Source organism: Amblyomma americanum, chromosome 3 (genome assembly GCF_052857255.1).
Source record: "Amblyomma americanum isolate KBUSLIRL-KWMA chromosome 3, ASM5285725v1, whole genome shotgun sequence".
In the NCBI taxonomy this organism is placed as follows: domain Eukaryota; kingdom Metazoa; phylum Arthropoda; class Arachnida; order Ixodida; family Ixodidae; genus Amblyomma; species Amblyomma americanum.
In genome coordinates, this window is record NC_135499.1 from 106,977,387 (window position 1) to 106,991,772 (window position 14,386).

At 51.2% G+C, this 14,386-nt stretch overlaps 2 protein-coding genes across 8 annotated transcripts in view; one reads left to right on the forward strand and one right to left on the reverse strand.

Annotated features, from left to right (window-relative positions):
• The window catches only part of CASK (peripheral plasma membrane protein CASK), a 663,473-nt gene that overhangs the window by 508,823 nt on the left and 140,264 nt on the right, over window positions 1–14,386 (reverse strand). The window lies entirely within an intron of this gene.
• Window positions 7,710–9,080, forward strand: LOC144126364 (uncharacterized). Its single transcript, XM_077660423.1, has one exon. The coding sequence runs from the start codon at window positions 7,710–7,712 to the stop codon at window positions 8,952–8,954; it is 1,245 nt and encodes a 414-aa protein (XP_077516549.1). The 3' UTR covers window positions 8,955–9,080.

Genomic DNA, 14,386 nt, shown 5'->3' on the forward strand with positions numbered 1-14,386 from the left:
ACACGTAGAATACACTTGATATACCACTTTAATCACATAGGAATATCGTGAATAGCAAAGCATGGCCAAGATAAACAACACAAAACAATGGCCACACTGTGATAGCGCACCTATATCGCATTTGGCCTCGCCACAAAAATAGACCTTAATTTGTTTATTTTTTGTGTGTGCGCGTACGCTGCACGTCTGAGCGCTTCTCTCCTAACCCCATCATTGTCGTCTGTGTGTATGAAAAAAAACAACGAAGTACAATACCACCACTCCAGCCTGTAAATAAACGCCGGAGATACGCCGAGTAAAACAAAAAAGTGACTTCGAAATTGAAATACGTAAGCGAGCAATACGGCAGTATACGGAATCGATGATCGCGCGCTCACAGCATAATGGACGATGAGTTACAACTCAACCAAAGTGTCACCACCAACTTGATTACTAAAACTGGACCGCTCAGATCAGCTTCAGCCGGTGCAGCCGAACGAAGAAAAAAAGCACGCATGACGCAAAAGCACCATGGCTGCGGAATACTGAAGAGACCTAAAAGAGTAATGTGTGGCAGGAGCGCGGATACTCTCTCATGAACGAAGTCACACAGGGACGGCACCACGACCACACTCATGTGCAACCACGGGGACGTGAAAACTTTTCATCCGACACTCGACGCTTCGGCAGCGAAGACGACCGAGGGGAGCGGTCGCGGTTCAAATGAATCGGGGCGTTTTAACGCGGTTAACGGTGAAAAACGACTTCCTCGGCGGCAGTTCACCCTCCACTGCTCGCCTGCCTCTCTCACTCTCGGGGACCCTTTCCTCTCGGGCTGCTGTGTGTGTGCGCACCACGGTCGCCGCAACTGCGTTCAATCGGCCAATTGAGCTCTCTCTCCGCCTCGGCTGCTCCATTCTCCCACTGCTGCTCCCTAGGCTGCTTTCAGTCCCGTTTAGTTGCTGTTTGAGCAGAGGGGACGCCGGGGTCCGGCCGCCCAACGGCGATAATTCGATTTAACGCCTCAACGCGGTCTCTTGTCTCCCGACGTTGCTGCGTCCGCCCCCCCAGAGTCCCTTATGTGTTTTTCCCAGCCTTCATTTATCTTTTCTTTATTTTTCTAGTTTATGGCGCTGAACACAGTGCGGTTCAGCAAGAGCTCGCCTATTTAATCCATCATGTTTCCAATGCCTGTTCACGCCATTGCTTTAGTTCTCGAAACATGCCTGAGAAAATGCAGAAGTCTGTACTTTCTTTCTGTTTTCTTTACTTTTATTTTTCGGCGACACTGCAAGTCTGATTTGGCTCAAGCCGGCTAAAAAAACGGCCGTTATGCCACCCTACCCTCCGCAATAAAAAAAAAAAGGATCGCGGAGCAAAAGCTCTCGCTAGCAAAGTTTTCTGCCTTAAGTTCACAAATAAAAACAGCAAATTTGTAACATAGCACGTAGCGGCGACGTGCTAGTGGTACTGTTTCTCAGGTCACGGATTCAACCGCAACGTGCCGGCTTTTGGAGACTATTTTGATGAACAGCGTTTTGGTAAGCAGCGCTGCATTCATTCGCATAGATTTGGGAATGATAACGCTGAACACGAAGCGGATTCCCGTGCAACGTGCTGCTCCTGTTTTGTGCCGCTTTTTTTCTTCTTTTTACATAACCACGTACGCCCTTACCCCCACATGAATTATTCTGCAGGAGTCTACCTGGGCAACAATGCCGCTGCATCTTTTCAGTTAGCGTTTTATTTAGCCATTTTCTATATCTGCAGACGGTGAAATTCACTTCCATCCAGAAAACCACTTCCACGCTCACCACTAAAGTCCTTCTAAATCAAGTTAGTCCCTTGTCTATTCGTGAATCAATGCGAGGGACATGTCTGCAGAAAACAGTAAGGTACTCGCCCTTCCATACCTAAAAACCAAGAAGAAAAAAGGAACAGAATATTTTCAAAGACGTAGCGACACGTTCCATCGAATGGAAGCCTTACAACTTCAAAAACATTCGTAGAAGTGCCTAATGAGCCACTAAGAAAGATATTATTCAGCAGCGTCAATAAGAAAACAAAAAGTGAACCAATTACTTGAAAACTGTATGCTGAAGGTACCTTGAATGATCGAAGGGGTCTGAAATAGTAGAAGCCAGGGATGGGGGTATGAGTAAGGCACGGGTATAAGTATGGGTTCAAGTTCAAGTTCAAGTTTATTGTTATTGCATGTACAAGAAACGGGCTTACATATTATATACAGCATCAGGAGGTCCCAGAGTGAGAAACTGCCAGGGGGACCTCCTATCATTAGTGGGTGCATAAGACTATTAGAGCAGCAAGTAGAGGGCGAACAAACAAACAAAACAAAAGGAAAAGCAAAAAGCGCGTCAAGAAATACAATTTATAGGGAACAAGTGCAAATAAATAGAAGACAATTAGGTATATGCTAAAAACAGCGTTATACAGTAATATCACAATAAATAATCATAAGCAGGAATATCTAGTAATCTGTAATAAAAATTTGTCTCTTCTGCATATTACGAACAAAGAAAAATACAAAGTGTTTTACAGAAACATACACGGGTACAGGCACGGGTATGGGTATAGGCATTTCTATGAGTATTGATATGATAAGGGTATGGTACGGGAGTGGAATTGGGTATGTGTACGAGTATGGGTACGGGTATGGATGGGGGTATGAGTATGGGTGCGGGTACAGGTACGGGTATGGGTATTGGCATTTCTATGAGTATTGGTATGATAAGGGTACGGTCCGGGAGTGGATATGGTTATGTGTACGAGTATGGGTACGGGTATGGATGTGGGTATGGGTACGGGTATCTGTACGAATACAGGTACAAGTTCGTGGTCGGGTACAGTAGGAGGATGAGCTCTGGTATGGTATGGGTATGATAACGGGCATAGGTATGGGTACTAGTACGCGTATGGGTACGGGCATGGGCATGTGCATGGGTACTGCTACTGGCACTGGTACAAGTTTGTGGTGGGGTGCGTGTACAAGTACGGGTGCGGTAGGGTCACGGGTGCGGGTATGGCTTGCTCGTTATTCTAGGAAAATGTTTAAGGCATCCCCTAAAGCAGCACAAGCACGCCTGTGAAAGATCTAAGAACACGGCGAAAATTAGAGAACAAGAATAAATAAGAGTTCGCTCTCTTCTGAAAAGTCAGTAAAGCGGTGATATCGCCAGTCAGGGCACAGCTCATAGTGTGCATATAAGCGGTGCACCCTCGATTACCAAGACAGGAAAGCGAAGATTTTTTAGTGGGTGCACGTTCTTCGAACTAAATTATATTGACTTCGGACAACCAAAACTTGTTCATTTTCATATCGTTCTCAGTTACCTGCGACATTTAAACCGCAATATTTCCATTCGACCTTGGAGCTCTTTTTAGAGCGCAGCTCTTAGGCGCCCGTTCCTGCGTTCCGCGTCGTAGTGGTCGGCGTGACACGCCACCTGCCGGCCTTGGAAACTAGTAGCACACCAAAACGCCACCTGACACGGCGAGAGCGGAGGAATAGAAAACTGGAAGGAAGGTGGCTGGCACGGGAAGATCACGGATGGCGGCAATTAGATAAGCACAATACTTTTCTTTAAAGTTGCGCTCAAACTTTGCATTACCGACTACCGTAATGATCTGTTCATTTTTCGGTTGCATGTTTGGAGCGGAAGACCCCCTCGCTTATTACCTCCACGAGCAGAAAGAACACGACAAACTGTAATCACAGTCTGAAATCTTCCTACGAATTTTATTCGCGGCTGCTCACTCCCTGGAGTAATTAGCGAAACAGACGCGCGTTTAGTTCCTTTCATAAAGATTTAAAAACTCGACAATAAAAACAATAAGCATAATATCAGATGTTATTGTTCTTTTTTTCTGGCATTTTTTTACGGAAAAAGAAACGGAACATGGCCGTTGGACTTGGGAAAGTAAACGGAAGTAATTACTCTCTCAGGCTCCTTCTGCAGGCAGATTTATTTATCTTTAATTTTTTTTTGCTGAAGATTTCGGAACCCGAAAACGCCAGTTATGCGTGTACTAATCACGGGTCTCTAACGGGGACCGCCATGCATGTTCGTGACCAACGCTCTGCACGTCTTCCAGTGAAAAGAGAAAGAAAAAAGAAACAACAAAAGCGCGAGCGGCCCGCCAGACACAGCATTCGGTCATCCGTTCCACTCAGCGCAAGACCCTTGTACAGGGAACAATTACTCTTCCCACTCCTCCCGCAAGAAGAAAGTACGAAGCAGAAAGGAATGAACAAACATCGCTTTAACGGCACCGCGCACACTCTTTATTCTTCTTCCGCGTCCAAGTCACTTCCACACGACCGAGAGCGCTCACCCAGAGAGAGCGCGGCACGAAATGAGAAGGGAAATTACTTTTCGCGCCGCCGAGAACACACGTGATCGTTTGCACGGGAACCAAGGTAGAGCGAATTTTGAGCGCTGAAAAAAAAATCAAAAATATGACAGCACGAGCGCCGGACCGTTTCTTATTCATACTTTCGTCACCAAAGTATGCTTACACTTCTATTCCTTGCGCGGTAAACGACACATCGTCGGCGTCGTACTTTCTCGAGGCTCTAGGTTTTCATCTTTACGCTCAGCTCTGTCACACACACTCTCTCTCTCTCTTTGCTTTCTCACTCCGTCTTTCTATTTTTAGGCAGCCGCTCTTTTGTGAGCAATGCATCACAAGAAAGCCACAGTGGGGCGTTGGTGAAATGCGAGTAGGCACACCGTTGTGCCGAGTCGTTGCCAACGAGATAACGTCGTGCTTTCGCGCCCAAATTAAGAACTAGGGGAAAAGGTATGAAAATTTTCTCGCAAAAACAGCCCGAACCAGAAAACGCATCCTTTCCAACACTCTGCCACGACAGAAAGGCTGATTGTTGTTGGGATCAGGTAGCGTGACTGGGTCGGAGAAGAGACGAGGACGATCGGAGGAAGAAAACTTGGAAAACTTTATACAAGGACTATTTACATAATGTACAAGTACGGGCAACTGAGAGTGTTTCTCAGTAAAGAGAGCTTCTTAGCAGTCGGGAGTCTCTAGTATCTCTCTTTTCTAGCATCAAACCAGCAGCTCCTTAAATACTCTTCGTATTCCCCAGATCCCTAGCTGGGGAATACAGTTCGAAGAATGATGTCCAATCACACGATGGCACTGATGGTACCACCCACGGCGGGGCGGTCCTGATGTTCCCTCGCAGCTCGGTCGAGGGAAAGGAAACAGGACCCGGTCACGTTGTCGTCCACGTGGCCTCCATGTGGGCGCGCACGTGTGTCCGGACCGCGCCCATGTGGACCCGGAAGGCGCCTGTGTGACACAGGAATGCAGGCTGTCTCCCAGTAGGGGTTAAAAGATCTTGTACTGATGACCGGAACGCGGAACCTCTGTCGAAGGCGCGGCACTCGGGCAATTGTTCAATCCCAGCGTGACTGAAGAGGGCAACGCTGATCCTGTACTTCGTCGTCTGAGGACCGGAACGAACACGTGGGGACGCTATTATCGTCGCTGCTTCCGGCATTCCTGCGGCCACGTCTCCCCCAGAGGTTCACCCTCCCTGGCGGTGGTCCTCAGGGAATCCTCCCCATGTCCAAATTCGGCGAACTCAACTGCAGGAAGGAAGCGCGAGCACAACACTGTCCACTCGAAACAACTCGGCGACTAGAATTCATCCCATTCATGCTAGTTCTTAATATTCCATGAACGTTAAAGGTGTTTGATGATTGCACTTTCCAAAGATGAACATTAAGAACAATGAAAGTTCTGCGTTGAAGGGGAAACAATCACTGCAGCTCCAAAGCAGTGCTGATAGTTCCCCTATAATCTTTCACGTTGAGCATTCACCTCCTGTCACGCCTTTGCGGAGGTCAGTTTTGCGAAATTGGAAAAAAGTCGATTTGTTCTCAACATTATGCAGCGGTCCGGCACATTTCCCAAGGAACATCGCCCACCTTGTGCCTCCCTTACATAATCTGCATACACGTCATAGTGGCCGCCACGTTTGAAACCAGAAACGCAACGAAAGCCAGCGGATTTTTCTCGTTCGCATATTGCCCCCTCGTCCGGTCAACACTGCGGAAGCCAGGCTCCGCACTCAAAGATGGCGCCCAAGCCGTCACGTGCAAACCATCTATTCCGGAGCCAGCGCCAAACATAGCACTAGGTACACCCGCACATGGTACCCGGACAGAACACAACGCGCGTCGTCATAACCGGTTCCTTTACACCAACCATCGCATTCCAGGGCAGCGTCGGCATTCACTCCAGAGCGAACACAGGCATGTGCGGAAGCACGGAAGCTACGCCCCACAGCGGCAGGCCCAACCTGCCGCTACAGGTGAGGAAAGAGACCCGGTGAGAGGGGCCGCAGCAAGAGAAACGAGCATCCGGAGAGCCGAGCGAGAGCCGCCCATCGTCGCCATCTTCTCCCGTGTGTGCGTGTGCCGTATGCGAATCGTAATTTTCCGCGTCGTTTCGACAGAACGGCAGGGAAGAGTCGCTAACGAGCGGCGCGCGACACCGGCGACGCCTCTCCGCCACCCCTGCGCTTCATTTATGCTTTCTCGGCTTTCTATTTTCCCCGCCCTCCCGTCTTGCATCTCCGCTTCGCCCGGCTGCCCGTGTCTGCCGCGAAACGCTCCCTCACTCTCTGTCTCGCACGCCTTCCCCGTCGTTTTCAGGCTCCGCAATTTGTTCTCAGCCGGGCTCACACCTGCTTCGCGCGCAGAGGGGCGGCGCATCGTTCATAGTTAGGGCAGCGTGGCGCAATACATCATGAGCACCCTCGCCTTCGCACCGCCACCTTACTTGCTTAATCCCTGCTCTCTTTCTTCGTTCTTAGTTTGTTCGTCCCATATTCGTCGTCGCCGGACACCTTCAGCGACAGTAGATAGCGTCCTTGATCTCGTTCTCACTCTTGCTATTATTTCAAAACCCTTCCGGCTCGCAGACATAAGAAAAATCTGTGTGTTATGCTTTTTCCCCTTCTCTCTTCCTCCTTTTAGTCCCCTAATCCCTCTTCCCCAGTGCAGGGTAGCCAACCGGAACCCCTTTCTGGTTAACATCCCTGTCTTTCCCTCCTCCTCTTTATCTATCTACCTCCCGCACCGTTTGCGAGATGTAGATTTGTCACTACCTCTATATGCGCCAATGTCATATTGTGAGGGCGGATGCACCATACTGTGCCCCCGTGTGGGCATACAAGTGTCTGTAGGTATCCCAAGTACGCGCTGTGACGGCAGTGAAAATGAGACCCAGGCCGACCTGTACGATATACAGCAACAACAAGGTTTCGACATTCGGAACGACCAAAGGTGAGCGGCGACGTGGCTCAATTGAAGCTAGCGCACGCTGGGGCTGAGCACAGTTCGTTTGCTGGCGGTGCACGTTAGGTTCGACTCTCGCTAAAGGCCGGTGCAGCCGGGCCGAGCCGCTGCATAATCAGTCTTGCGAGTGCCAAGTGCTGTCTATGTCGCTTGATATTTATTTTGAAAGACGAAGATGTGACAACGAGGTAGCGGCAGTGCTATCGCTGAGCGCGTGCTGCTGCCGGGCTCTAGAATAACCGCGGACGCCTAGAAGGCCTCGTTCTGCGCCTGGTTCTGCCTTCCTCGTTCTGGTGGTTCCTGAGCTATTAAACCCCCTTTCAAGTGGTGTAGGTTGCTCCTGATCCCGTCCTGGAGCTCCGCAGCGGCACTGTAACGTCAGCAATGCCGAATAACGCCTCCCTGGCTCCCCAGCCACCGGATGCTCTGCTTGTCTGCTCCGGCACACCTCGACAACGGGACCCGGCTGTCTTCAGTGGGCTCGGCGACTCTGACGTCGAGGACTGGCTGGCTTGCTACGAGCGGGTCAGCACGCACAACCGCTGGGACGACGCCATGAAACTAAACAACGTCATCTTTTACCTGGCTGATGTCGCCAACCTCTGGTTCCGTAACCACGAAGCCGATATCGCCACATGGTCCACGTTCAAGACGAGCTTCACTGAGGTATTTGGCCGTCCTGGCGTGCGCAAACTTCGCGCCGAACAGCGCTTACGCGAACAGGCTCAGCAGCCTGGCGAGACATTTACCAGTTATACTGAGGACGTGGTGGATCTTTGCAAGCGCGTGAACAGCGATATGACCGAGGCTGATAAGATCCAAAATATCATGAAGGGTATCGATGAAGATGCGTTCCAAATGCTTCTAGCCAAGCAGCCGGCCACCGTGGCCTCCGTCATCAGCTTGTGCCAGAGCTACGAGGAGCTCTGCAAGCAACGCGTCCTCACTCGTCGCACCGTACAGCCTGCCGACGTCCTGTCCGCTGATGTCGAGACCGCAGGAGGGCAGCAGCTCAGGCATGACATTCAGAAGTTCATTCGAGAGGAGATCGCACGCCAACTAGCGCTCATCTCTGGAGTTCGGAACCCCCCGCCAGCGCTGTCTCCCACCCTTCAGCAGACGATCCGAGCCCAAGTCGCGGAGGCCCTGCCACCCCTGCCCCAGCAACCTGTGGCTGCACCTCTTACGTACGCCGCCGTTCTTGCCAGACCACCATCCCATCCCTTGAGCCCTTTTCAAGACGCCACTCAAGCGCCGCCACCTTCGACGCCCCCGCCTGATTTCTCGTATCGGGCTCAGGTGGCACAACCGTCGCCTCGCTTCACGCCGGCAGTCTCGCACTACGGTCGTTTGTGGCGTACTCGCGACAATAGGCCTATTTGCTTTGCCTGCGCCTTCGCCGGCCATGTAGCCCGCTACTGCCGCAGACGTCCTTCTTCGCCTGCTGACGTCCTGCCACCATCTGCGTATGGGTCTTACATACAGCCGCCCCGCGTGCAAGCGGACCCATTGCCTCCTGCCTTCTCCACCAACCGCCAGGCTGCCACCTCTCATCGTTCCTCTTCTCCGCGGCGCCGTTCCCTATCTCCTATGCGCCGTCGGGCCAGCCCTTCCGCTGCGGTAAACTAATGAGCGCAGTTCCCGAGGCAAGAGCTGCGTCCCCTGGGAACTCTACAAGGCCTCTGCTCTCACCAACAAACGTTATTGATGTTTTTGTCGAAGGTGTTGCAACCTGTGCTCTCGTGGACACCGGAGCTGCTGTCTCAATTATGGACGCGAACTTTTGTCGAAAACTGAAGAAAGTCATGACGCCATTTTCGGGAGTTTCTCTTCGCACTGCTACCGCCGAACAGGTCGAGCCGCTCGCAACATGCACAGCGCGAGTCGTTATTCAAGACGTCTTGTACATCATTCAATTCCTGATCCTCTCCTTTTGCTCCCATGACGTAATTCTAGGATGGGACTTTCTTTCTGAGCACTCCGCCGTCGTCGATTGTGCCCGCGCCGAAGTTACTTTCTCTGCCCTGCCCAACGCCTACCCGGCCGCACCGTCTCCTGAATATCCGGCCAAAGTACACCTGTCTCACGATGTCGAGCTCCCGGCAAATTCCTCTGTCCTTGTATCCCTCTCGTGCGCCTCACCACGCAACCAACCTGCTGTAACTGTACTCTTTACCCCCTCGGAGTTATTCCTTCGCCGCAAGAACATGCCGCTACCCTTCGCTGTCCTCACGGTGACCTCCGGAACGACAGCCATGCGCGTCAGCAACCCTCTCTCATCTCTAGTGACCCTGATTCATGGTGAATGCCTTGAGTGCGTCGAACCGGCTGAACTTCTGCAACTTGACGACGACCGAGAAACTGCTCTCCCGCCATCGCTGGACTCTCTTACTCCTGTTCCCCTGTCACCCCCACCGCCCTCTGACATTCTGTATAGCGCCATCGATCAAGATCTCACTTCTCCCTACCGTGACCAGCTGTTCCACCTGTTACACCAATCTCGTTCATCCTTTGACGCGTGCCAGTCTCCCCTCGGGCGATCTTCACATTTCCACCGTACCATCGATACCGGCTCCCATCCACCTCTGCGACAGCGCCCATATTGCGTATCAGCGACAGAGCGTCGAGTCCTCAACGAGCAAGTGGACGACATGCTCGAGCGTGGGATTATACAGCCGTCGCACAGCCCTTGGTCATCCCCGGTCGTGCTGGTTCGAAAGAAAGATGGCTCCATAAGATTCTGTGTGGATTATCGCCGCCTAAACACAATAACTAGGAAAGACGTTTATCCTCTACCACGCATTGGTGACGCCCTCGATTGTCTGCAAGGTGCGGAATTCTTTTCGTCCCTGGATCTGCGTTCTGGATACTGGCAAATACCCATGTCCAAATGCGATCGTGAAAAAACTGCTTTCGTCACGCCCGACGGACTATACGAATTTAACGTCATGCCATTTGGTCTTTGCAATGCCCCCGCAACATTCGAACGCATGATGGATAACGTCTTGCGCGGCTTGCGCTGGAAGACGTGTCTTTGCTACCTCGACGACATCGTTGTTTTCTCGGCCGACTTCTCCACACATCGGACTCGTCTGCGCCAAGTGTTGACCTGCCTCACCGCCGGCGGCCTGCAACTAAATTTGAAGAAATGCCACTTCGGCGCTCGCCAACTGACCGTACTCGGCCATGTCGTATCCAAAGCGGACATCCTTCCGGATTCGGCAAAGCTTCACGCTGTTGCCGACTTTTCAAAGCCCTCTACTCTCAAAGAACTGCGGAGTTTCATTGGCCTCTGTTCCTACTTACGGCGCTTCATCCGACATTTCGCTACAATCATTTCGCCTTTGACGCGGCTTCAAGCCCAGAACTCCTTGTCGTCATGGTCCTCTGAGTGCGATGAAGCTTTTGTTACACTACGTCGACTCCTTACTTCACCTCCCATCCTTCGCCATTACGACCCTAACGTCCCGACAGAAGTACACACGGATGCTAGAGGCGTGGGCATTGGTGCTGTGCTCGCCCAGCAAATACCTGGATTTCCAGAATACGTTGGCGCCTATGCGAGCCGCACGCTGTCCAAGGCCGAGATAAATTACTCCGTCACAGAAAAACAATGCTTGGCCATTTTGTGGGCGATAACCAAATTCCGACCATACCTCTACGGCCACCGATCATCACGCTTTGTGCTGGCTGTCAAAGTTGAAGGATCCATCGGGTCGCCTTGGCCGCTGGGCTCTGCGCCTCCAGGAGTACGACATTCGAGTCGTGTATCGCTCTGGCCGTAAGCACTCTGACGCTGACGCCCTCTCCCGGTCTCCGCTGCCTTCCGACACTGCGATCATCTCGAGCATTGACTCCGAGCTGTCCTCGTTGCGCCCGGTAAACATGCTCGTGGAACAGCGCAAGGACCTCTGGATTACATCTCTCGTGCACCATCTGTCTGGGCCCCCTACGGCAGCTGCCTCTCGCTCACTTCGGCGACAAGCCCGCCACTTCACTCTGCATGACGGTCTCCTCTATCGTCGCAATTACATGCCCGACGGTCGAAAATGGCTCCTCGTCATCCCTCGCCAACTACGAGCTGAAGTCTGCGCCTCTGACCATGCCGACCCCCAGACTGCTCATGCTGGTGTTTTGAAAACCTACACTTGACTTCGGCACCGGTACTACTGGCGTGGAATGTACAGCTTTTTACGCAAGTACATTCACTCATGCATTGCGTGCCAACGCCGCAAGTCTCCGTCACAGCGCCTTTCTGGCCCATCGCAGCCATTATCTTGCCCTGCCCGTCCCTTTGATCGCGTCGGCATCGACCTTTACGGGCCCCTGCCCTCTACCCCTTCAGGTCACCGTCGGGTTATAGTCACCATAGACCATCTCACGCGCTATGCTAAAACGGCGGCTCTTCCGGTGGCTACAGCGCGAGACGTGGCCTTCTTCATTCTCCGCCAGCTCATTCTCCGCCACGGCGCCCCTCGTGAACTTCTGAGCGACCGCGGCCGTGTGTTTTTATCCGAGGTTGTCCAGGCGCTTCTGCAAGAGTGCCGCATCGTTCACAGAGCCTGCACAGCATACCATCCTCAGACCAACGGTCTCACCGAACGGTTTAACCGGACACTCGGTGACATGCTCACCATGTATATCAGTCCCGACCATTCCAACTGGGACCTCGTTCTTCCGTTCGTCACCTACGCATATAATACCGCCGTCCAGTCCACCACAGGCTATTCTCCGTTCTTTCTTCTTTACGGCCGCGAACCTACAAGCATGCTTGACACCATTCTTCCCTACCATCTTGATGCATCTGACTGCGCCACTGCTTCTGAAATTGCCAAGTATGCCGAGGAATGCCGCCAGCTCACCCGTTCCCTCACGTCCGCTGACCAGAATCGACAAAAAGAGCGTCAAGATTCCGGTAGTCAAACTCACGTATACCCCTTTCCCCCGGCTCACTTGTCTGGCTCTGGATCCCTGCTGGCTCTCCTGGCCTGTCGTCCAAATTCCAAGCCAAATATCAAGGCCCTTACCGTGTTCTTTCTCAACCTTCCCCTGTGAACTATGTCGTTGAACCACTGACACCCTCCTCTGACCTTCGCCATCGTGGCCGTGAAACGGTGCATGTCAGTCGCCTCAAGCCTTACCATGACCCTTTGATCTGCACTACGCCTTGAATCGCCAGGATGGCTCCTTTCATCCCCGGGGGCCATTGTAAAGACGAAGAGTGACAACGAGGTAGCGGCAGTGCTATCGCTGAGCGCGTGCTGCTGCCGGGCTCTAGAATAACCGCGGACGCCTAGAAGGCCTCGTTCTGCGCCTGGTTCTGCCTCTTCCTGGTTCTGGTGGTGCCTGAGCTATTAAACCCCCTTTCAATATATTTATTTATTTATTTATTTATTTATTTATTTATCATTATTTATTAAGCTCTTTGTACAGTTATGGACAAAAGTTTGCGGGATGTGGGTTCGCGAAAAAAAGATTATTGCTATGCGATCGAGCAAGGGTGGTCGACAGAAACCACTGCAGCACAAGAGAAAAGCATGGTCAATCCTCTCAAAAATGCCAGCTGACTGACCAGCGAAGCAACAAAGAAATAATTTTTTTTTCGCGTATCCGCATCCGTGAACTTTTGTCCATGACTGTACCCTCTTAACTAGTCCAAAAATAATAAATATTAGTAACATCACTTCGCAATCTACGCTCATAACGTGCCATATTTTCTATGCTATACTCTAAAAAGCACTCTCCGATAAATGAAATGATGCCCATTTTCCTCCTCAAAATATTGGTCTTGGAACAAAACACTGGTGTATTAGGATCCAACATAAGACAAATATTCCAGCACCATAGACACAAGCGCCCCAAATCATGAGCTGAGATTAAAAGCGATCACAGCAGCCAAAAAGACCAGTGAACATGTGCGTCAGTAGATGATTCCACGGAGGGTTGTCATGCAGCCAACAGAAGCACCGCGACCACAGTGCCCGGCACTTCAGCATCCACCACGAATGCTGGCTTTACTGGCGGTACAGATCTCCTTCTCATACAGACACCCTGTCCTCATCCCGTTTCAAGTTAAGCTCGGTCGTATCCTCCTGACAATCCTAGCGCTATACCCCTATAGCTGCAATTCGATGGTTGCGCCCATGGCAGGCATTCGCTGCTCAACTGCATGGGCCTAGCAGTGGCGGCAATGGTTGCGTTTGCGCCAGTCAGAACACTATTTGTTCGATGACCGCCTTTTATTTTTCGTTGCAAAATTATATCGGCTTAGCATTGTATTCTTCAGACTCGCGAACGAACACGAATGGGCAGCTCTACAACCTCTGAAACTCGTTTAACTACTGAAAACTCACATCGGGTTAACTCCTCGCTCGTGTTACGTTAAGCCTTTCGTCTAACAACGACCGGGAAAGACAGAAAGAAACAATCGCTGCGGGGAGCAGTTGTCTCAGCAAATACGACCAAACCAGTTCTTTTCGACTGTGTATGAACAATGGGGGACGAAGGGGCAGTTCCAAATAACTCTGAGTTTTAAAGCTCTGGCGGAGGGTCAAATTTTTAAAACCGTTCGGCGCACTCAACCTCTGCGACCGAAGACCACAGTTTCTACTCCATCAAGCCTGATAAAAGCAATTTTTTCCTTTTTGTTTGTTTCTTCTTCTGCCCAATTCCATTCGCCTTTAACTAATGTCCGTCCGATCTAGATTACTGGTGTAGAAGAAAAAAAGAGCTCCATCGTAGCAACGAAATCACAAAAAAAATCGCATCTACAGTTTTTTCTTTCACACCAAAAAAAAAAAAGAAAATCTTTCCATCTTCTTTTCTTCACCCTTTCTCTCTTTCGTTTACCCTCAACAGCGGTGCTCGCTTGAACAGGGCTCTCATTTCCAGAGTGCCCACGATGGCCGTTGTTGGCGGCGACTCTCATCAGCTCGGCGCCCAGGCGTCACATTCAGGCAGTTTTCAAACCCCGCCGATTGGCTCGCACTGAACTTTGCCCCGAGATTTTGCTCTATTTCATGGCGCTGCCGAGTTCGACCGTCTGCTGACTCGTTAAACCC